Genomic DNA, 24,165 nt, shown 5'->3' on the forward strand with positions numbered 1-24,165 from the left:
CCCCAGTAAGGGTGAATCTGTCTTTCTCCTTTGATGTTTTAGAGCCATTAGGAGGTCAAAGATGATCTGATGAAAAGGAGAAGGGGATGCCTAAAAGGATTGCAAAAAATGGGAATAAATGGCTTCTTACCCAACTGGATTCACATCTGGCACTCAACTGTTGTTGAATGGTTGATTGTGTGGCTTAGCATAATGCTTGAGCCTCCATTGTTGGCTTCTAAACCCTAGGCAAGGCCTTAGTGTGATGGGTACAGATAGTCCTTGATTCACAACGGTCCATTTAGGGACCATTTGAAATTACAGCGGCACTGAAACAAGTGACTTATGACCGCTTTTCACACTTATGGCCATCGCAGTACCCCTACCGTCGCGTGATCAGAGGCTTGGCAAGCGGCTCGTGTTTAGGACGGCCAACGGGAAAACCAGATTCACTTAAAAACTGCAGTGATCCCCTTAACAACGGTGGCAACGAAGCTGGCAAAATGGGGAAAAAATTCAGCTAACAAATGTCTCGCTTAACAACCGAGGTTCAGCTGTGGTTGCTAAGTCGAGGACTGCCTGCATCTTATTAGATCTGTGTCTTTTTTCCTCTTTCTTTCTTCCTTCTGACAATCTGTTCTCCGTTTCGTTCCTCTCCTTTTGCACGCACTGGAAAGCGAGGAAGCTGGGGAACAGCGGTGGGATTCAAATAGGTGAACGACCGGTTCTCTGCGTGGATGCCGCTTCTGGAAGTCCGTTCTGGGCCTGGGCAACAAAAAATTAGCTACCGGTTCAGCCGAAGTGGTGCGAACTGGCTGAATCCCACCACCTGCTGGTATTTCTCCCCTCCTTTGTAGAAATGGTGAAGTTGCACTTTGTCTTCACCCAGCAGGTGGAACACCTGGTTGCACTTTGCAACCGTTGCTAAACAGATTGGGTGCTTGGCAGGACCGTTCAGCAGGTTAAGCAAGCTGCTGCCTTGCCAATCTACTACAATGAAATCTAATTTTCATTTTGGAGTCGCTATTGTTTCTCAGGGCAAACAATGTAAATTGTTTCAGTCGTGGTGTCTTTTGTGTCTGTGGCTCTGTGGATGTGTGTACGTGGGTGTAGGCGTACAGTATGGGAAACTAGATAATAAAATAGTCTTTGGCTGAGTCGGCATTAATTTCGAACAACAGGCGCACATATGCCTGCGCTTTTAATGGCAGCTCGCAGCTTCTTCGCTGCAGATTTGTGAAAAGGAGACACTTGAGTAGAACCAACAAGGCCAGTTCTGAAAATAGTCAGCAAGTGAGATCTTTTGCATGAGCATGCATGTGTGAACACACACACACACACACATTCATACACACACAATAAATAATAGTCTATGAGGTGGAATTGAGACCTTGCCTTGTGAGGTTGCAATGAGACACAACAAGGATTGGAATAGAATAGAATAGAATAGAATAGAATAGAATAGAATAGAATAGAATAGAATAGAATAGAATAGAATAGAATAGAATAGAATAGAATAGAATAGAATATCTTTATTGTCATTGTGTAACTCACAACCAAATTAAGTGCTGTCCACAGATTACAATGGCTGGAGAAATTAGGGGAAGGAGGAAGAACAGATTGCGGTAGAAATTGTATATTTGGCAGTCCAGTAGGAAAGTGAGATGGGTCAGGTAGGGTAAGGTGAAGCTTTTAAAGGTAGAGATTGGTACAAAAGGCCATGCCTAGGCAGCATCATAGGGATCGCTTCATAATAAGTACCGGATAGAAAATTTATTCTGATTTTTCCTCCGTCAGCTTTCATTCAATTCTCAGAAGGATTCTCCTTTTCAAAAGAGAAGAGAATTTCTGCGAAACGTTAAGGAGTGTCACGTTTTCGCTTTCTAACAAGCCAAGTCAAGGGGGGAAGCCAGAGGCACCGAACAACTTAAGTGATTCACTTAACAACTGTGGCAAGGAAGGTCGTAAAATGGGGCAAAACTCACTTAACCACCATCTCGCTTAGCGACTGAAAATATCTGAGCTCCGTTGTGGCTATAAGTCAAGGTCTATCCATAGATGGAGCTTTGGAGGAAAGGAAAAGGGAAGGAGAGCAATTATTTTCGTGGCTCACCCCTTTCTTCTGTAACAAAATATTTTCTTTAGCTAGCTGTATAAGAGCCAGTGGTCTCATTTCACTCTAGCCATCCTGGTCCATCCATCTCCCTTTCATATCTGAAAGCCCCAGGGGAGTGGATATCTGCTGCAACTACTAATACTGGACCATATGGGCCTCGGGCTATATAATTCATGATCTGAAGGAGAGAGAAAAAGGGAGAGAGAGAGAGAGAGAGAGAGAGAGAGAGAGAGAGAGAGAGAGAGAGAGAGAGAGAGAGAGAGAGAGTGTCCTAAATTAAACCACCATCATTTTTAAAAGAAAGAATTAGAAATAATCGGGAAAAGCGAACATGTAAAAAAAAAAAACCCTCCGAGAAGAACGCTGACGGTGTTATTTAGTTGGATTTTGTTTTATAATCAACCCAATCTTATTTCCGAGGCTTCATACAGGAAGAAAATATCTCGGCAGCTTTTTCATTTTTGTTGTTGTTCTTTTTTCCGCGAAACAATGCAAAATCAGATTCAGCAGCCGGAATCCAAATGTGGTGAGCACGGCTCTCGAGTGATTGCGATTGTGTAGGAAATCTATGTCATTGCAAAACAGAAGAAATGCGTCCTCCTCCTCCTCCTCCTCCTCCCCTCCTCCTCCTTTCTCAGTGTCTCCTTCTTTTTCTTTCTTTTCTTTCTTCTTCTTTTTTTTTTCAGGAGACCCATTCTGCCTTTCCTGACTGTTTGCATACGGAGGCCTTCAGACTGCCTGGGCACAGAAGAAGTTTGCCCTTTGAGAAGTCGCCAGCCTCTTGGACAGAATCCACCCACTTTGGGAAACAAGTTCCCACAAGCCGTTTGTTTTGCTAAGGTTCCCCGTCTCGCCATCCGTTTCACGGCACCGGGGCCCTTTGTTTAGCTAGTCACTAGAATGAACTCCACTCGCCTCGACTAGTAGCTTTCTCATTACTAGTCTTTTTCTGGGAGAAGTTCCCTTTTGTCTTGAAGTGGTTGGTCGCAGCCAGATTTTTTTTAAAAATAAATAAATAAAATAAACACAAACTGGCCTCAATCAGAAGGAACTTGTTGAAAGCTAATTTGCACAAAATCAACAAGCACCCTCTCCATTCAGCACCATCGTTTCTAAATGAAGCCGCTGGGATGAAAAGAAGCATCTGGCGAAGACGAACGGGAGTGGATTTGGGAATGGGCTGCTCTGGGCCCTATTTTAAATCAGGGCCGGGGAGGAGGGGTGGTGGGAAGCACACCGGCTTACAATAAAGGAGAGATGGCTGGGCCTCTAATCCTTGTTTTGGCTGGACAAGGAGAAGGAGGTTTGGGCATGGTAGGAATCGGAAAGAAGGAAGGAAGGGAGGGAGGAAGGAAGGGAGGGAGATAGGAAAGGAAGGGGAGGGGAGGGAGGGAGGAAGGAAAAGAGGGAGAGGGAAGAAAGGGGAGGGAGGGAGGGAGGAAAGGAAGGAAGGAAAAGAGGGAGAGAGGAAAGAAAGAGGAGAGGAGAGGAAGGAAGAAAAAGGAAAGAGAAAGGAAGGAAGGAAGGAAGGAAGGAAGAAAGAAAGAAAGAAAGAAAGAAAGAAAGAAAGAAAGAAAGAAAGAAAGAAAGAAAGAAAGAAAGAAAGAGAAAGAAAGAACAGAAAGGGAGAGAAAAGGGAGGGGGAGGGAGGGAGGAAAGGGATGGAGGGAGGAAAAAAGGGAGGAAGGAAGGAAGGAAGGAAGGAAGGAAGGAAGGAAGGAAGGCCTGATCTTCAGTCCACGTATCTGCCTTCTCTCCTTCTTCTTCCCATGACAAGAAAAGCAGGGCAGGAAAAGTGGGGAAGGGGCTCTTGGAAAACTGGGGAGCCGTTCCATGGGGTGGGAGAGCCTCTGCTCTGCTCCTTCTGTTCCTTCTCCTATCAACTGAAGATCCTCCTAGCCCCAAGAAGACCTGCTTCCATCCTGGGTCTCCTGCCCTAGAAGAACCGGCCACTCTCCCTCTTTCTGTTCACGAATTTTAAGACCGCCCCCCCCCCCTTTTTGTTTTGGCCATGATTGTTAAAAGAAATCCTTGCAGTTGTTAAGCAAATCACTACTTTTGCTAAGCGAATTCGGCTTCTCCCGTTGACTTGGCTTGCTGGAAGCCAACCGGGAAGATCGCAAATGTCGATCCTCTGAGCCCGAGACGCTGTATGTCGTAAATGTGAGGACTGGTTGCCATCTGCTTTTTTTCAGTGCCATTGTAACTTCAAACGGTCGCTAAATAAATCATTGGAAGTCAAGCGCTACTTTGCCTAGAAGAGTTGAGTTTGTCTTCCGGGTGAGGTTCAAGGTTTTGGTTATGATCTTCAAGTCCTTACATGGCATGGGTCCGGGGTACCTCGAGGACCACCTGCTGCCGGCGTCAACTCCCCTCCGCCCTGTGCGTTCCCACAGAGAGGGCCTCCTCAGGGTGCCTCCGGTCAGGGAATGTCGACTGGTGGCCCCCAGGGGGAGGGCCTTCTCTGTGGGCGCTCCGGCATTATGGAACCAACTGCCGGTTGAGCTCCGGATGGCATCGGACCTTCGCTCCTTCCGGCGCGGGCTGAAGACCCACTTATTTGAATTAGCTGGTCTGGCCTGATGGGGAATGTTAGGGTTTTTTAATGGGTCTTTTATTGTTTTATTGTTATTGTAACTTTTAATTGGGCATTTGTTTAATTCCTTTTTAATTTTTGTATTGTTATTTATATATGCCCTGTTAACCGCCCTGAGTCCTTCGGGAGAAGGGCGGTATACAAATTTAATAAACAGTAAACAGTAAACAGTTCCCACTCCCCCCCTTCCCCCTCTATGTTCCTATGACTTTGCCTCCCTCCCCCCTCCCCCCCTCCCCCAGGCCTGGAGGGAAGAAAGCTTGGCTCCACGGGCGCGCTTGTCCTCTTTCCCTCTTTTGATTGCCACCGCGTCCAAGGACAACCTCAAGGTGCGCGCAATCTCTCTAGCCTTGGAAGGGAGGCAGGGACTGGGAGCGGAGCAAACAGAGGCAGGACAAGGAGCAACAACAGGGACTAGAATTACGAGGGTTCGGCGGCACGATTGACCTTATCCCCCAAAAATGGAAGGACGCTTGGCCTCCCGCAAGGGATGAACGGCTGCAAAAGTTGACGGAGTTAGCAGAGGTGGCTTCAACCGACTGCTTGGATTAAAGGAAAAAAACAAAACAAAACACCATTTTAGTTCATTTAGTGACTGTTCAAAGTTACAACTCCCCCCCTCCGCCCCCGCCATGCTTACAAACTTTGTTAGCATCCCCACGGTCGCCTGCTCAAAACTCAGATGCTTGCTGACTCGTAGTTGTGACCGTCTGATCCTCTTCTGCAACCTAACCTGACAAGCAAAGTCAAGGGGGAAGCCACTTAACAACCGGGCGGCTAACTGATCAACTGCAGTGATTCGCTTAAGCACGGTGGCAGGAAAGGTCGTAAAATGGGGCAAAACCTCACTTAACAGCAGACATGTTGGGCTCATAAGTTGAGGAATATCCGTACTTTTCTTTCTGCTTGGAAACCGCTTCTGGACTTTGTGCTCGAGGTAGAGGGGAAAAAAAAAAGAAACTTTGATTTTGGGTTTTACCGATTAGATCTGTTTGTTGTAGAAATGGCTGGTTTATATTACTAGGTAAAAGCAGAAAGATGAGGTTTGATGCTCTCTGCTTATTCGGAATTCAATGCTTTTTCTTTCTTTCCCCCCACCCCTCTTTCCCCTACACTTTTCCCTTCCCTTTTCCCTGCTTTATTTTCCTACTGTTTTCCTTTGGGTTTTTGTATTTTATATTATAAACTAAGGGATGCAGTGGGTTAGGACGCTGAGCTTGTCGATCAGAAGGTCGGCAGTTTGGCGGGTCGAATCCCGAGTGCCGCGTAGCAGAGCGAGCGCCTGTTACTCATCCCAGCTTCTGCCAACCTAGCAGTTTGAAAGCACGTAAAAAATGCAAGTAGAAAAATAGGGACCACTACGGTGGGAAGGTAACAGCGTTCCGTGCGCCTTTGGCGTCTAGTCATGCCGGCCACATGACCACGGAGATGTCCTCAGACAAGCGCTGGCTCTTCGGCTTTGAAACGGAGATGAGCACCGGCCCCTAGAGTCAGAAATGACTAGCACGCATGTGCAGGGGAACCTTTACCTTTATTATAAACTAATTTTATATATATATATATATATATATATATATATATATATATATATATATATATATATATATATATATATATATATATATATATATATATATATATGGAATTTGGAGTGTTCTGCCAAATGGAGCTGGGTGGGAAGGACTTCAGTTCAGCAGTGGAGTTATGCCCGTGGTTTAAATAGCTGTGGGAAACTGATTGGAGCTTGGCAGACTTCAGCCTTTGAAAGCAATATGGCTCTTAGCTCTGGCCCGGAGTTGAATTGGGGGCACCACGGCTGCTCTGGGCTCAAGCATTAAGTTAACAAGAGACCGGCTCTCCCAAATGTCAAAAACAGATCCAAGGGAAGGGAGGGCTGTACTTCTTCCAGATTCGTTAAGGCAGGATAAACGATCTGAAAACAGGGAATTCTTGAAATGTGGGGGCATTAAAAAATAAAAATAAAAAACCATAAACAAAGCAGACATTTCAAAACATCTCAGAAAGAAAACCTTAAAATATTCATGGCTTGCACTTGGACAAAATGGTTGCCTGCCAAGATAACCAGGGAAATGAGTTTTTAAATAATTCAAAATCTGGGCCTGTTACGAACGGTGGGCGTTTGGGGGCCAAATGCAAGGTTTTTTCTGCCAAACTACGCCAAAGCGATACATGGAGTGGGTCACCTCTGGCATGCTGACCCATTGCTGAAATCCTAGAAATAAACGGTCCAATTGCTGTTTGGTACGCCTGTGCGTTTCGGTTTTTATTTGAATTTTTTTTCTCTCTCTCTCAATGAATATTCCCGAGTATGCAGATTACAATGTAGGCATCCAGTTCCGCTCTTAAGCTGCCTCAAGCGCGTTGCAGGTAAAATTCATGGAATGGTTCCAGTTTGCTTAGAGGTTACAATGGTCCTGGATTGTAACTACAAGTTGATAGGATTTTTTTCTCACACCAAACTTTTTGCAAGCCTACATATCTCCTCTAGGCTCTTTCTAGGGTGTGGATGTAATTTTAGCTCCCTGTCGGCTGCAGGAACATCCAGTGTGCACTCGGGATAAATGTACCAGCTTAGAAATGTAGGTTTGGCTGGGATCTGGGAGGCCACCAAGAATCAAGTTGTAAAATTGAAAGAGGTCCTCAGGACCGTGTCATCCAAGCCTCGACAACCTGCAGGAAAACTACTTAAAACTGCCCTCAGGAAGAGTCAATGGATCCTTTTCTTGAAAGCATCCAGAAATGGAGAACTGAAGCAAATCAATCAATCAATCAATCAATCAATCAATCAATCAGAATAGAGCTGGAAGGGACCTTGGAGGTCTTCTAGCCCAACCCCCTGCTCAACCAGTAGACCCTATGCCATTCCAGACAAAGGGCTGTCCAGTCTTTTCTTCATCCAGTGATGGAGCACCCGCAATTTCTGAAGTCAAGCCTTTCCTCTGGTTGATTGTCCTCACTGGTTTCTCCTTAGTTCCAGGTTGCTTCTCTTCTTGATTAGTTTCCATCCATTGTTTCTTGTCCTGCCTTGTCCTGAAATTAACCTTTATTGTCAAAGTACAACTATGTGTACACTGAGATTAGCTGAGCCTCCCTTTGTGCTCCCACCCCCCAACACACAGTGACAACAAACCCTCCATCTTACTGCACCATGTGAACCAACTACACCACACACCGGCCTCCCAAGTCAATTCTGCATAAAATTCACAAAAAATATTTTCCATTCAAGAGCCTAACAGCCCATGGATAAACTGTGTTTTTCAGCCTGTTGGTGTGGCTGGCTATACTCCTATATCTCCTACCCGATGGTAGGAGAGTAAAGAGATAACCGTCCAGGGTGTGAGTCATCCCTGAGAATCTTCCTCACTCTTCCAAGGCAACGAGCCCTGGCGATGTCATCCAGTGGTGTCAGGGGACAGCCCACGATGTCTTGTGCTGTGCTCACCACCCTCTGTAATACTTTCCTATTTGACCCCCTCTTCTTTGTGGCAGCCCCTCAAATACTGGAATACTGCTATCATGTTACCCCTAGTGTTCCTTTTCTCTACATTACCCCTACCCTACCCTACCCATTTGTGTAGGCACACACTGATCTGCTGTATGCAGGTCTTACTATCAAGAAGATTTTCCTTACATTGAAGTGAAATCTAGCCGTTGCAACTTTTTCAGATTTTTTTTTTTACTTAAGTTACAACGGACCTGGAAAATTAATGGCCAACTTCTCTGTGGCCTCCTTTTCTGTCCTCTGACAGGATGGCATGTTTCTTGGGTCTTGGCTTTTCTCCAGATTCCTTCAACTTGTCCTCCTAGGGACAAGTTTTCCAATCCTCGCAGCATCTTCTTCCTCAACCTTCTCTAGACTCCCCTTCAACCTATCCATACAGGTAGTCTTCCGCTTATCACCGCTCTTTTAGCGACCATTCCAAGTTACAACGGCGCTGGAGAGAGAGAGAGAGAAAAAAAAAGCGACTTGCACCGGTTGCTCATGCTTGCGACCCTCCCAGCATTCCCACGGACACGTGATTCAAAGTCGGGCATTTGGCAACCCAGCATTTGGCCACCCATATTGCCATGGGTGCAGCATCTTGTCGCCTGCGTGTGTGCGCGTCTGGTGTGGTCACCGTTTGCAACCTTCCCAACAAGAGCCTTGGTGGAGCAGTGGGCTGATGCCTCCTTAAGTAACACCAGCTGCCTGCAATTAGTGCAGGTTCGAGTCCCACCAGGCTCAAGGTTGACTCAGCCTTCCATCCTTCCGAGGTAGGTAAAATGAGGACCCAGATTGTTGGGGGCAATAAGCTGACTTTGTAAAAAAATGCCGCTTGGGGTGTGTGTGAAAGCCCTAACAAGCAGGCATATACATAGAATGAAGGCTACTGCTAAGCTTGTAAGCCGCCCTGAGTCTTCGGAGAAGGGCGGGATATAAATGGAATTAAAATAAAAATAAATAAAATAAAAAACAAGCCAACTGAACTGGGGGAGCCGCTGACTTTGACAACGGCGCAGGGTTCAGCTTGTCTCCCCCCCCAAACTCCCTCCCTTTAACCCCGCGGGACCCCTTCCCTTCCCTCCCTACACCCGAAAAGCCAGGACGGGTTTTCCCTCCGTCCCGCTCCTCTTCCCCGTCCCGTCTCTTCCGTCTCTTTCAGGGCAGCCCATTGCTCGGTTTCTCCTCCTCCTCCTCCTCCTCCTCTTTGGAATTCTCCCTCTCGCCGGGTTTTCCTTCCCGCTGCCCTCCGTCACTCGTCGGGGCGGAGTTCGGGAATGTCCGTGAGAGACGAACTCCGCGGGGGGGGGAAGAGAGAGAGAGAGAGAGAGAGAGAGAGAGAGAAGAGAGGGAGGAGGGAGGAGGCCGAGCATCGCCTGCCGCGGCCCGGGGCGAGCCGGCGCGCGTGCGCAGGCGGACACGCCTCCTCGGGGCTTCCTCGGCCCCCTCCCCCTTCCTTTGGAATTCTGTCAGCTCAGCGCGCGCTCCCTCCCTGACAGACACAGACACACGCGCGCGCTACAGAGAGAGAGAGAGAGGGGGGGGGGAAGAAATCAATGGAAAGGCGGGTGCGCCTGCGCGGCGGGCCAACGGGCGAAGGAGCGTGAGGAGAAAAGGAGAGAGAGAGAGAGAGAGAGCGAGAGAGAGAGAGGGGTGCGGGAGCGCGCGCCTCACGCACGCACGCACGCACGCACGCACGGCGGAGCCGGGAGCGCGCCGGGCTGTTGCTCCTCCTGCCCGCTGCTGTCGGCGCGACTCTCTGAGGCGAAAAAAGGGGCTCGGCGGCGGCGGGACCGGCCCGCCATGGAGTGACCCCCGTCCCTCCTTCCTTCCTTCCCTGCCCGCCTTCTCGCCCGCCCGCCCGCCTTCCTCGGCGCGGAGCGCAGGAGACGCTGAGCCCGCTCGGCTGCCCTGGCCGCCGCCGCGCCCCCTCTGCGTGCCCGGCCGCCGGCGTGAGGGGGAGCGAGCCATGGCGGCGCGGGGCGCCTGGCGGCGGCTGCTGCTCCTCGCCTCGCTCTGGGTCGCGCTGCTCGGCGGGCAGCGCCCCGACTCGGCTGCCCGGAGCGCCGCCGCCGCCGCCGCCGCCGCGCCGCCTCAGCAGCAGCAGCAGCAGCAGCCCGCAGGTGAGTGCCCGGCCGGGGGGGAGGGGGCTTCGGGGGGGAGGGGGGTTTGGGGGGCGCCCGGGGAGGGGGAGGAGGGTCTCTCTCCTTCACCCCGCCCCCCCGCGCGGAATCCCCCCCCTCCGACACACTCGGCGGGGTCTCGGCGGGGCTGCTGGCCTCGCAGCGGGGATGCCGCGCAGGGTCCCCCCCCCCCGCAGGCGCCGGCCTCGGCTTGAGGAGCAGGCGGGGGTCGCTCCTTTCTCTCCCCCCCCTCTCCTCCTTTCTTTCTCTTTCTCCTTCTGCCTCGGCCTCCCCCAGGCAGGGGACCCCGGCCCTCCTCGTGCGGGGGTGTTTGTGTGTCTTGTCTGTGTGTGTGTGTGTGTGTGTGTGTGTGGTTTTTTTGCTGGTCTGTGGGGGGGTGTCTTTTGTCAGCCGCCTGAGAGCCTTGGCGATCCCGGCCGTGGTGCTGATGCTGCCTGCGAAGGGGGAGGGGAAGGGTGTCCCTTTCTCCCCCCCCTCCAGACAGAAAAACGGACATCAAAGGATGGAAAGAGGTGCTTCCCCCCCCTGCAACCACCCCCCCCCGTCTCTTTTTCTCTTTCTGCATTCACTCCTTCTGCCCACTTTTCCTCCCCCAGGGGAAAAAAAAAGCCCACACAGGTTGCCTCCACTTGTAAGAGTCCCAACCGGAGGTGTTTCACAAGGATTTGGTGTGCCAGCAGAGGCCACTGCGCCTCCCGGTAATAGACGGTTGCTGGTGCCATTTACTACTATTACTATTACTACGGCTACTATGACTACTACTACTACGGCGGCTGTAGAGTAAGTAGGCAGGAGGGAGAGCCCCTGCAGAAGTGCGTCTTTGGTTGGTCATTCATCAGCGCATACCCCTCCTCTCTCCACTCCCCGTTGCCTTGGATGAGTGGTGCTCTTTTGAGATGGGAGACAAATGGTAGGGGGAACCTGGTGGTATTTCTTTAGGGGGAAATCCCACCCCCCTCCTTCACCTGCTTGGCTTTCTGCAGTCAGCGTATTTTTTACTCCTGAAAAGGAGCTGGCGTGTGATGCCGGCGCGCACATTGTCCTTAAGTTATGTCAGGTGCAGTGTGGCGTGCAAGAGCTAGCCTTCAATCTTGTGGGTGTGTAGTGTGATCCCAGGCTTGTTTACTTCTAAAAACCTGGGCAGGATGGGAAGCTTGTGTTAGCAATTAGGGAGCTGCCCACGTAAATGGCTTTTTGTGTTACGGAAAGTAAAGTTAATTAACTGCCAGAGGAATGTGTAAGTTGCAGCCCCACATTAGGGAGGTGCAACGTGTTTTGAACCTGCAACATTTCAGATTTGAAATGCTTTTAATTAAAAATGTGCATACCTTTATGCTGCACTATAAGAGGCTGGGTTCTTATTGTACAGTTAAGGAGACCAGATATTAAAACAAATGAAAACGGATTCAGTCCTGTCAGAAATGTCTAAAACAGCCTCAGATGGTTATGCTTGTCTTTTTGACATTACACATCAAGGTACTTACTATATGGATTTTGTTTTTCAGTGTATTTATTATATCTGTAGTGATCTCAGCTTTTCAGTACCTATACCTAGCATATCCTGTGGTTATGGTACATGGCTGAAACTGGGGAAAAACAAGTTGGCAGTGTATATTTTTTTGGTAGTAAATGTGTACACACAAACAGAATGTTAATTGGAGTACATTTCTTTACCATTTAGCTGGGACGCTACCTCGAATTGAAATCAGAATAATGCTGAGAAAAGGCATGTAAACTGCAAATGGCTCTTATTTCAGCTATTTCATACCTTCCAGTTGGTTTTATTACCACTTTAAACATGCTGCCTGAGGATGATGCCAGTTGTAATCCAAAACATTTAGAGGGCAAACATGTTGGAGAAGGCTGAAATTCTGACTGGTAATAAATAGTACTATTAAAACTATTTTAGTTTACGCCTTATAATCTTTACTAACAGTTTTCAGGTACATATTTGAGCTTAGCATCCTTGTGTATTTTCAGTCTTGAGGTGAGTTTAGATGACTGACATGCAAAAGTCCTGACATGGCAGTAGTTGTGGCTACTGATACTGCAGTTTGAAAAGTCAGTCATAAATGTTTGGGTGTGTTCTTTGAATGTTTACATCTTTGTAGAGTGACTTAGTACTTGAAATGTTTCATTTTTTTAATTTACTTTTGATTATGTGCTATTCTGCAACAAAATTTCTTTGTGGCTGACAACATAAAACTAACAATCACTGCAAGGAGTGATACTATAAAGGAAAAAAAAAACATCAGGTGATTAAAATAAAGAGCAGGGGGATAAAAAGCACAATCCACAAATGGCATTAAAATCGCTGCAGTTTAAAAGACTTAGAAAGATAAAAGGTGCTAAAGAGGTAATAAACAAAATCCCAGGTAGTTTTTTGAGGAAAGGAATTACTATTAGGAGGCTGCTGCTGAAAACAACTTTCTTCTATTGTAATTGCTGATTGAAAGTTTCCATCTCTGATATTCTGTGAAGGGCTTCTGGTGGTATGTTCTCGAGGTAGATTTAGAACTAGTGGCTCAAGCACAGTCTCCACCAATCTGGATTGACCCAATGCACCAGAGCATCTAAGGCAGAGGTCCCCAACCTTTTGGGCACCAGGGACCGGTTCCATGGAGAAAGGTTTTTCCACGGACTGAAGAGTGCGTGGTTTTGTGTGCTGCCTGCATCCCACGGATGGGGCTCTGCTTGTTTGTGCGGACTGGTTGCTGGCATGCCGCGGCCTGGTACCGGTTCATGGATCGGGGGTTGGGGACCCCTGATATAAGGAGAAGCTCCTTCTGATCCTGCACTTCAAGGAGGTGAAAGGAGCTGAATTCAGGAAGTACTACTTTTCAGTGACACCACCAGCATTTGGGAATTCAGGTAGTCCTTGACTTACAATCATAGTCGGGATCAGAATTTCCATTGCTAAGTAAGGTGGTTGTTAAATGAGTCATGCTTGTTTTTATGACTTTTTTTGCCAAATCATTCCAATCGTTCAATGAATCACAAAACCATCAAGCAAATCCAGATTCCCATGTTGACTTTGCTGTCGAAAGGAGGTTGGGGGAAAGTCCAAATGGCGATCACATGGCCTTGAGACCATGCCGGTTACCAAGTGCCCGAATTTTCATCATGTAGGAATGAAGATGAATGAACCTTTATTGTCAAAGTACAATCATGTATACACTGAGATTGACTGAATCTCCCTTCGTGCCCCCACCCCCAACTTACAGTGACACAAACGCTTCAGTGGTCATAAGCGCGAAGACTGGTTGAGCCATTGTAGCTTCAATCAGTTGCTAAATGAATGGTGGTAAGTCAAGGACTTTTCCCAAGGGAGATCAGACCAGCCTTCTCCCTGATGATTTTTAGAAGGTTGTTGGAGAGCTTTTCCAGCTGAGTTCATGACTTGTGTCATCTTTTATTCACATATTTATGTTTTGCCTTTGTTTTTGTAATGGTTGACAGAATTTATTGGTTTATGATTTTATGGTTTATTTTTTATGTTTTATGTACTGTGGGTCTTTTAATTTTTTCATATAATGGAAGCTGTCAAAAGTCCCTGGACTGCAGTAGGCTTTCAACATGACTGATTGGTATAAAGATAAATAGATAATAAACAAATTCTGTCCTTGAAAATGGCCAGAAGATGGAAAAGGTGGTGGGTATGTGCAACTGTCCCAATGATCTTATGCAAAAATTCTCTAGGACAGAGGTAATGAATAGTAGCAACTAACAGAGTGGGGTACAATGGCTTCATCTCTAAATTGTTCCCCTTGAAAATTGCCAGTGAGTCACTCAAAACAGACAACCATGATTCTCTAGTAGCATCTCACAAGGCAACTGTCATAAGACAAAATTTGTGAGATTTTGAAATAGTATAAAAATAGTATAAAATAGTATAAAAAAACAAAAATCTCCTACCGCTATACATTATTGGAACGCTGTGTTTTTCAACAAGGTTGACGATTCTTACAATGTTCGTGTTTGAATTGCTGCTATCATCAAAGAGCAAGATGGGCGTGTTATGCTGTAGGATTATGGAATCCTGGCTTCTCCCCTCCTTCCACTAAATTGTAGTGGTCTCAATAAAATAAAGGAAGGTGTGTGTGTGTGTGTGGGGGAGAATATGTGAAATAATATCTATACCCCACTATTGCTGTGATTGTTGTCATCACAGATGAAATAAGCCAGATAGGGACTGAGATAAATGTTATTTTGCAGTAGAGCTGAAGTGAACAACTAAAACGCTTCTGCTTCTAAAAATCAGTTTCACAGTACTGAGTCCCAATGCAGGATGAAACTATGTAGAAGGAGCCTTGGTGGAGCAGTGGGCTAATGCCTCCTTAAGTAACACCAGCTGCCTGCAATTAGTGCAGGTTCGAGTCCCACCAGGCTCAAGGTTGACTCAGCCTTCCATCCTTCTGAGGTAGGTAAAATGAGGACCCAGGTTGTTGGGGGCAATAAGCTGACTTTGTAATAATGCCGCTTGGGGTGTGTGTGAAAGCCCTAACAAGCAGGCATATACATAGAATGAAGGCTACTGCTAAGCTTGTAAGCCGCCCTGAGTCTTCGGAGAAGGGTGGGATATAAATGGAATTTTAAAAAAAAGTAAATAAAGGAACAGAAGTTGGCATGAGTAGTGTGATCCATTCCTACATGGAAAGGAGAGCAAATTCTCTTGGGGCTATTGTTGTGATGAGTGGCAGAGAACTTTATGAAAAAAGGGGGGGGAAGCTCCAGGTTTTGCTGTTTCTTCATAATCTATTGCAAAACTTGGGTTTGTATGTATCCACTAGCAAAACAATGCTTATTTTTATAGCACAGGTACCGGTATATGGAAAGTTAACATAGCTTGATTAAGAAGGGCAGTGTATTTCTCCCGGAATTTGTAAATGCTATATTAGTTTGTCCATGGGGTCGCGATGGACAGGACACGACTTCGTAACTAACAACAACAACAACAATATTAGTTTGAAGAACTAGTCTGTCCAGCTCAGTGCTCTATTTAACATAATTCAAATTACATTGTTTCAGATAACATAATTCAGATTCAGATTTGATGATTTGGGGTCAGTGACCTTGTTTCACATAATGCTTTCTTTGGGGAAAATGTGAGAATTCTTCATTATTCCTTGGTGTCAGATTGGCACTTAGCTAGTTTGTTGTTGGGCTGGTTTCCAACCATCTGCTCAATGATAAACCAGCTAATCATGAATTACATATTTCAATCATTTTGTATTATGACTTTGCATCATTTTGATGACACCTGTGTCTCTCCACCCATTGATCCCCACTGAGAAAAGGTTAAAAAGTACGGACAGCATTTTGGCTGTGGTAGAACCTGTTGTCCAGATGACTAGCTTTATTTTTTCACATAGTAATTTCTTGATTTAACAAGGTAATGGTATGAAAAGTTATGCATTAAAGCAGCATCTTATTAAATCTGAAGGTAATTTTATGCATGCATAAGAGTGCATAATTGCAGAAATTATGAGAGCAAGAAGTTTATACTTATTGATTAAAAGTCATGTGCCACCTAAACCTTTTCATCTGTACTACTGCTTAAACATTGATTATCCATTCAATAACCATACTAATTTGATTGGCATTGGCCAGAGTCTCTAGAACACTTGGCACAGGATTTTCTGAAAAGGTTATCAGTATTTATTCTTGCATAAAAGAAAAACCATACATTGTAGATGAATGGCTGTATCCCTGAAGTGGCTGTTTCTTCCACAATTTAATCTTAAATTTATTTCTACAGTGAAACTCAACTACTTTTTGTCCTTGCCTCTGAAATGCATGAGTAAATAATATCATAACCTTCCACAATAATCAGCATTACGGGTATTGAACAGTTTGATATTTATTTACCACAAAAAATAAGTTAAGTAAAAACTGTTGGCATATCAGAGTGGATGCTTGCATAGAGCTATGAAGAGGAAATTAAAAATATATTGATTGGCTAATTTTTTTACATGTCAGTTTTGAATTAGTGGCAGCTTAGCTCCAATGCACTTGTATCTTTCTGCTTCTAGGTGATACTTTATTGTATACTGCACTGCTTAGAGATGGAGATTGAGATATTTATTATTATTAAATGTTTCCAAGCTGTACTTTGCATAAAATAACATTAGTAACACTCATAATATGGCTTGCAAGCTAATGAAAATCTATCTAGCATTCTGTGTATTTTTGAGTGAGCATGTGTATATGTTTACATTGTATTTTTAGTAAACTAATCAAGTCAGAAGGTAGCTTGTAGATTATTCGAAAACACACAATGAGATTTAATTGAATTGCAGTATGATGCATCTCATCATGAGACTTCAAAGTCCTAATTAAAATAACATTTATCTCTTTAATAGTTCTTCATTTTTACTTATTATGCCTTACTATCTTTCTAGCTGTTGCATCTTCTTTGTTAACGTGCTTTGGCTGTGATTTCCTAGAGAACTTTCCCTGACTTAGCCAATATGCAGGAACTTGGTCAGGCCCTTTAAAGCCCAAAGAACAATTTGCATGATTACTCTTTCTTATTATCTCAGAGGAGTGATAAAGTCACTAGCAATGGCAAGTTAGGTAAATATAAAATAGATTTTTTTTTAAAAAAAGCATTGATGCAATGGGCAAAATATCCCAGGTGTATTTGAAGCCCTAAACAGGAAGTAGCATGCTATATCATCCCAGACATTGTACTTCTGATTGAGTCTTCAAAAGTTTTCTTTTAATCCAGACAGTGTTGGTTTATTTACAATGTGTGAATCCAGCTATAGTATGTTGATAGAATATGGAAGACTAAGTTCTATTCTGCCATTTAAATACAAATTGCCAAAAGCTGCACTAAGCTTTGCTGCTTGTCTGTGAGGAAATTCAGCAGATAACATAGACAATTGTGGTTCCTGTTGGTATGGTTGTATTTCAGCCACTTTTCCCTTTGGAAAATTATGCTTGATCTGTGATTTTATATCAAATGTAGTGATTCTGTAAATTTCTACCCTATATACAATTTTGAAATTGTAGACTAGATGTTTCATCTGAATTTCTTTAGTGGATTTAGTTTCTTGGCCAGAGTTTGCTTACGGAATTTTTATAATTCACTTATAAGGATGTAAGAAGGCAAAGTATACTTTGGAAAATATTTGATTCATTGTAGAATATAGTTTTTCAGTCTATACCTTGTGTAAATAACACACTTTGTAAGCATAATTTGGAAACATCTTGTAGTGATTTAAAATAATCATTTGAAAAAACTCTTAGGCTGAATGTAAAAATAATGGAAATCTTTTTATTTAACGTGCTTGTGTATATATGAAGCACAAGTTCTATTGCTGCTTTATAGTCCTTCCCCAGAATATTGATCAACAAATGTTTAAGCAAACTTGCACTTATGAGGGAAAATTTCTTCATTGACACAAAAAATAATGAATACATTTATCATCACTGGAATCCATTGTGTAGTCATGTAATGCAGTTGGAAATGTGTTTAATGTATTGATAATATGCACATCGTAACAGTTGTTAGAAATATGTCCTTTTTGGGGGGAGATAATCTAGAAAAAGAAATAAAAATGTTTCTTTGATGCAACACTTTTCATAATACATTGAAATGTTTTAAAGGGAGTTTGCAAAGATGTTTCTGCTTAGCATACTTTAGGAAACGAAAGTGATTATTAACCTAAAGTATTGCTTTTGCTGAACACGACCTTATGACTGTAAGATAATGATCGTCTGTAGGAAAATGTATATACAGTGGAAAATCTTTTTTTTCTGTTGAGGTTCATATTTATTTGGAAATAATCTGTAAGAACTGCATGTCAGTAATGAATAGGGAGTTCAACCAGCAGTAAATAAGACAATAAAGTGACAATATTCCTCTCTCTCTTTCTGATACTTTTGTCCTTCCTTCCTTGACAGATTGCTCCTACTCAAGGTGAATTGATTTTTTTCAAAGGGCTCTTGAAATTAATTGAGGGCCATAAAAGATTAGACCAAGGATTCCTTAAGGGGTGAAGGCCACAGATTGTTCACCCTGGGTTACACGTTTCTTAGGTTCGAGTAGGCAAAATATGCAGTAGTGCTGTAGTCTCAGCAAAATGACATGTGGTGAGTGTCATTGGGAAGCTCCCAAAAGTTACTTTTTCCCAAATGACTCTTGGGAATCTCAGTAGAGGCTGTATAACTTCTATTTGTACCCTGGATTTGTTTTTTTTAAATGAATTGTTTTATTGTTTAAATCTTTCTCAGGTTGTGTGAGTAGGAAATAGAGTTCGTTCTCTTAAAGGGAAAAAAATAAATGGAAAGGAAAAATCCAGTCATTGCAAGAAATTGATGAACTTATAATAACCAAACTAATTCCCCATGCCTTTTAAAAATGTGCAGGGATTCCAAAACGAAACGTTTACACGACTCCTGAGCACAAATTGACCTCTTTTTGACACATTCTCAGTTTAAAAGAACATGTCACTCCTCTGTGCCAAACTTTCAAAACAGGTATTACTTTACACTTTAATTAACTGCATACATTTTGAAAGAGAAATAAACTAGTGGGCTTATTCCACCACAGGCATATAAAGCCTTGCTTCACAGAAGAGAGCACTTAAGTAGGAACAAGGAAGCTTGTGTGATGTGAACTAAGATTGTGTACTTTAGGGGGGAGAAAGTCTGATTTTGGTGTATGGCTTTTGGCAGGCTCAAACAAAACAGTCAGTGTTCTCCCAGTTTAGAAAAAGTATTCCTTAAAAACAGTCCCCTTTTTAAAAAAAAACCCTATTAAATGAAATATTTGTAAAATGTTACCTTGTCTAAATACTCTTCTTTTTGTTAGTAGATTTTTTTCTATTATTTCTATGAATTCTTGCTTATTCTTTTATAAGAAGACTTTAAAATTAGGATTCTGGGTTCAGCAAGTCTTAATTTCCAAGAAGTGAAAACAGAATTGCAATCCTAATGTGTGTGTACCCACATATATAAAATGGAAAATCCACCAAGTAATGCTTGGGTACTTTTGCCTTCTTGTTGAACAGTATTTAAGGATCTGTAGCCACAGCAGGAGACAGAAAACAGTGATTGTGTGCAAAACTAAATGGAAATGTGCAGCTATTTTATTGTAAATAGCATCCTGTGTTAATAAGACAATTGGGATTTAAAGCTGTAGTGGTTTGCCACTGTAGTTTGCAGAGGGAACATAGTATTCTACAGACCAGTGCATGACAATGACTAAAAATTGTGATTAAAACATGCAGATTTGGATTTAAATTCTTCCCTCATGAAGTTGATGTGGGATTGTAGTCACTGTATTTCTGCTTCATGTATGTCAGTAAGAGGGGGAAAAGAGTGGAGATTATATGCTGCTCTAAATATCTTAGAGAAAGGGTGGGATAAAACTGTTTAAGAAATAAGAAATAAAATTGTTAGAAACAATTGTAGAGACTTAACAAAAAGCAAAGAATGATAAACATAAGGAAAAGCTGGTTATTCAACCAAGCTATAACTCGTGGATCCTTGTCGTGTCAGTATTTAATTAATCAGTAATCTTCATTTTCCATATCTGATTATGGTGATGATAATAATAATAGCCTAGGAAGTTGCCTTAAAAGAAAAAAAAACTGCTGTGACAAGAAACTTCCATCATAACATATGATGAACATGTTCAAAGAGTGCAATACAAATCTAATTAACTTGTGCAATTTTTAGAAAGTCAGCTTATTTCAATTAATCCTTTACATAAAATATACTGCTGAAGTACATTTGTCAAAATAGGGATGGTAATAATTTCTGGTTTCTAGGTCACCATTTATAAATGTTTTACAGTGATATTTATATCCACCTCTTTCCTTCTTGCTCCAGCTAATATATAACCAGGGATCATAGTGGGGAGAAAAATGGAACTAAAGTTAAATATAAAGAACAGCAAACTAATAGCAACAAGGATAGCAGTCAGCCTTAGAAGTCACAATACAAGCAGCCCTCAACTTATGGCCTCAGTTGAACCCAAAATTTCTGTGGCTAAGTGAGACATTTGTGAAGTGAATTTTGCCCCATTTTACGACCTTTCTTGCCACAGTTGTTAAGTGAATCACTGCGGTTATTAAGTTAGTAACATGATCGTTCAATCAATCTGGCTTCCCCGTTGACTTTGCTTGTTAGAACGTTGCAGAAGGTGATCACATGACCCTGTGATCACAAATCTGAGTCAGTTGCCAAGCATCTGAATTTTGATCACGTGAACCATGGGGATGCCGCAGTGGTCGCAAGTGTGAAAAACAGTCATAAGTTACTTTTTCAGTGCTGTTCTAACTTCAAATGTTCACTAAACGAGCTGATGTGAGTTGAGGACTACCTGTAAAGACACCGAAGTAATGGACAGGTTCTGCCTTAGTTAAAAAGGAAACGGCAGTCAAGAAATACAGCACCACACTAAGATTTTGTAGAACAGCAAAGAAGCTGATAATTTTCCCAAGTTCTCCTTTTGAAGATGGGATGACATTTGTTCTTGTCTAGTCTTATGAAGCTTCAGCAGTTGTCCAGAAGATTTCAACATTTCCAAGAATGATCCTTTATGACCCTTAGAGCAGAGGTCCTCAACCCCTGGTTTGTGGACAGGCAGCGGTCCACAGCATGCCAGAAACTGCGCCGCGCAAACAAAGCCCCATCCACAGGATGCAAGCAGCACACGAAACTGGGCCCCCTCCAGTCCATGGAAAAACATCTCTCCACGGAACCGGTCCCTGGTTCCCAAAAGATTGGGGGCCACTGCCTTAGAGACAGGGTCATCCACCTAACCCTGGAATCTTGCGTTCACTTAAGTTAGCTCAGTTCTCTCTTATCCTCTCCCCGTCTACCTTATGCTGCGGTTCCCTTGTTCCCCCAGAAATGTAACAGTGAAAGAGCTGGAGCTTCATTTCCCCTCTGAGTGGAAAAAAGGTGCAAAAGAGAAATGAAAAATTCTGCCTTTTTGTTTATGGAGATTCTCAATCGTCCAGGTCATGGTTCTCTTGAAGGTGCTTTTCCCAAAAGGCAAGTGGAACTTTCTTGTTTTTCCTGTCTTTTTGCCATTACCAAGTCACCACATTCTCAAGTTTTCAATTAGCAATAATCGCGCCTTGGATAAACCTCATTGGCTACGATAACTGCCACAATCTACATATGCCCCCTGAGCATTGATTGGGTAGAAGCTGAATTTAGCACGTCTACTACGCTCAAACACAAGCAAATACTTTTACTAATAAATGGGATCATTTGCTTGTACATTCCTGCTTGGGAAATCTCTCTGTGCTTCCTAGTCACTTGCAGTTATAGTTTTCAGTAGAGTTATCAAATCGTTATTTGTATTTGTGGAGATCTGGATTTGTTTAGGATGAGATTCATAGGATTCCCAATAAAGTTATTTTCCCAAAATAAAAGCTGTGCTATTCAACACAGAACCCATATTTATCATTGTTTCTGCTCTAGAAGTTCCTAGGATATTTGGATAGCTTAGTTCTGAAGAAAATTATTAGTGTTGGAGCTAGTCAGACTGCATAAGTTTCCTGAAAGGAAGTAATTGTAAAATAACTAGGAAATAATTAGGAAATGAGGATTTCTGCTTTTGCTTTGTCTTTATGAAAAGGGCAGAAGGTTTCTCTGGCAAATACTGCTGTGTAAAAAAAGAAACCCATAATTTTGGATTGATTGGTTATTATGAGAGCCTTTTTTACAGTGGCTTTGACTTCAGAAAATTTAACTTTATTAAAGTCTTTTAATGATCATTTGAATAGAGATTGATTGTTGGCACGCAGTGCTCCTAAATGGCTTTGAATGGAATGGCTCTAATGTTTATATATTGTTTGTGAATTGTTTTAATTATAAATTGATATTTAGGAAGACAAGCACCCTATTTGGACAATCCTATTCATATTTAGGCTCAGTGGGTTAGGAACGCTGAGCTTGTCAATCAGAAGGTCGGCAGTTTGGCGGGATGAATCCCGCGTGCCGCGTAGCAGAGTGAGCGCCTGTTACTCGTCCCAGCTTCTGCCAACCTAGCAGTTCGAAAGCACGTAAAAATGCAAGTAGAAAAATAGGGACCACTACGGTGGGAAGGTAACAGCGTTCCGTGCGCCTTTGGCGTCCAGTCATGCCGGCCACATGACCACGGAGACGTCCTCGGACAAGCGCTGGCTCTTCGGCTTTGAAACGGAGATGAGCACCGGCCCCTAGAGTCGGAAACGACTATCACGCGTGTGCGGGGGAACCTTTCCCTTTTACCTTTACCTATATTTACCTAAAATGCTAATAAGAAAAGAATTACTAGAAGTATTATAACTTAAATATAAATTCATTCATTGTATCTATTGGTGGCTGCTTAAAAGCTGCACTTTCCCCTGAAGTTGCATAGTAGCCATATAGCCCTAGAAAAAAAATAGGCATTCAATTAAGGAAGCACCAACAGCAGGCAACAAGGTTATCATGTGCTATTGCTACCTCTTTAATGCCTCCCTAATTTATAACTATTTCTTATAAGCAACTCTGACAGTTTTAATTTTAATATATCAAAATATTTTACTTGTCAACAAAACATGCATGCAAAACATACACAGCAATTTTCCCCCCAGTTGTAAGAGTTTAACTTGGAGGAGCAACTTTCCTTCCTTCCTTCCTTCCTTCCTTCCTTCCTTCCTTCCTTCCTTCCTTCCTTCCTTCCTTCCTTCCTGCCTTCCCTCCCTCCCTCCCTCCCTCCCTCCCTCCCTCCCTCCCTCCCTCCCTCCCTCCCTCCCTGACTCTGAGAGGCTAACAATAATTGAAAACATAAAACAATAAGGAAACACATAGCTGAGGTAAAAAATACAACACAACTCAGCCCAGCCCAGTCTAATCTCTGGGGAAAATGATGCTCCAAAGAGTGGATGCAACTACAGAAGAGGCTGTATTCCTGAACCCCACCAGATGGCTCTGCCTAAAATCAAAACCTGGAGCATGCCCTTCTTGCTAGACCTTATGGCAGGGGTCCTCAACCCCCGATCCGTGGATCAATACCGGGCTGTGGCATGCCAGCAACCGGTCTGCACAAACAAGTAAAGGCCCATCCGTGGGATGCAGGCAGTACACAAACCCAAGCGCTCTCCAGTCCGTGGAAAAACCTCTCTCCATGGTACCGGTCCCTGGTGCCCAAAAGGTTGGGGACCTCTGCCTTATGGGACAAGTTGACATAATTGGGAAGAGTAAATTCCTCAAATAACCCTTAGCTCTTATAAAAAGGTAAAGGTTCCCCCGCACATGTGTGCTAGTCGTTTCCAACTCTAGGGGCCGGTGCTCATCTCCGTTTCAAAGCCGAAAAGCCAGCGCTTGTCCGAGGACGTCTCCGTGGTCATGTGGCCAGCATGACTAGACGCCAAAGGCGCATGGAACTCTGTTACCTTCCCACCGTAGTGGTCCCTATTTTTCTACTTGCATTTTTACGTGCTTTCGAACTGCTGGTTGGCAGAAGCTGGGACGAGTAACAGGCGCTCACTCTGCTACACGGCACTCGGGATTCGACCCGCCAAACTGCCGACATTCTGATCGACAAGCTCAGCGTCCTAACCCACTGAGCCACCGCGTCCCTTATAGGAGCTTTTAAAAGACTATGGGTATTCTACAAGGACAGCAGGAAAAGATCTTAATAGATCTTTTATAGGTCTATTCTGTCTATGTTATGATTTACTCATCTTTCTTTTGTTATCTGGAAAAATCAGTAGGAAACTGCTTCTCCATTTATTGTTGATGTGGTTTTGGGGGGAATCTGAGTACCGCATGTTTCTTTAGAATCTGTTGATAGCAATTGCCATTTGTCTGGATAGAGAGAATTAATGGCAAA

The 24,165-nt window shown here is 43.8% G+C and overlaps 1 protein-coding gene across 1 annotated transcript in view; it reads left to right on the forward strand.

The window, feature by feature from the left end:
* Window positions 1-9,833: 9,833 nt before the first annotated feature.
* NEO1 (neogenin 1) overlaps window positions 9,834-24,165 on the forward strand; it is a 57,570-nt gene continuing 43,238 nt past the window's right edge. The window contains exon 1 of the mRNA XM_081337050.1: window positions 9,834-10,316. Coding sequence (XP_081193176.1) covers window positions 10,163-10,316 — 154 coding nt within the window. The 5' untranslated portion in view covers window positions 9,834-10,162. The remainder of the gene's footprint in view (window positions 10,317-24,165) is intronic.

Source organism: Vipera berus, assembly GCF_964194415.1.
Source record: "Vipera berus genome assembly, chromosome: 12".
Classification (NCBI taxonomy): Eukaryota; Metazoa; Chordata; class Lepidosauria; order Squamata; family Viperidae; genus Vipera; species Vipera berus.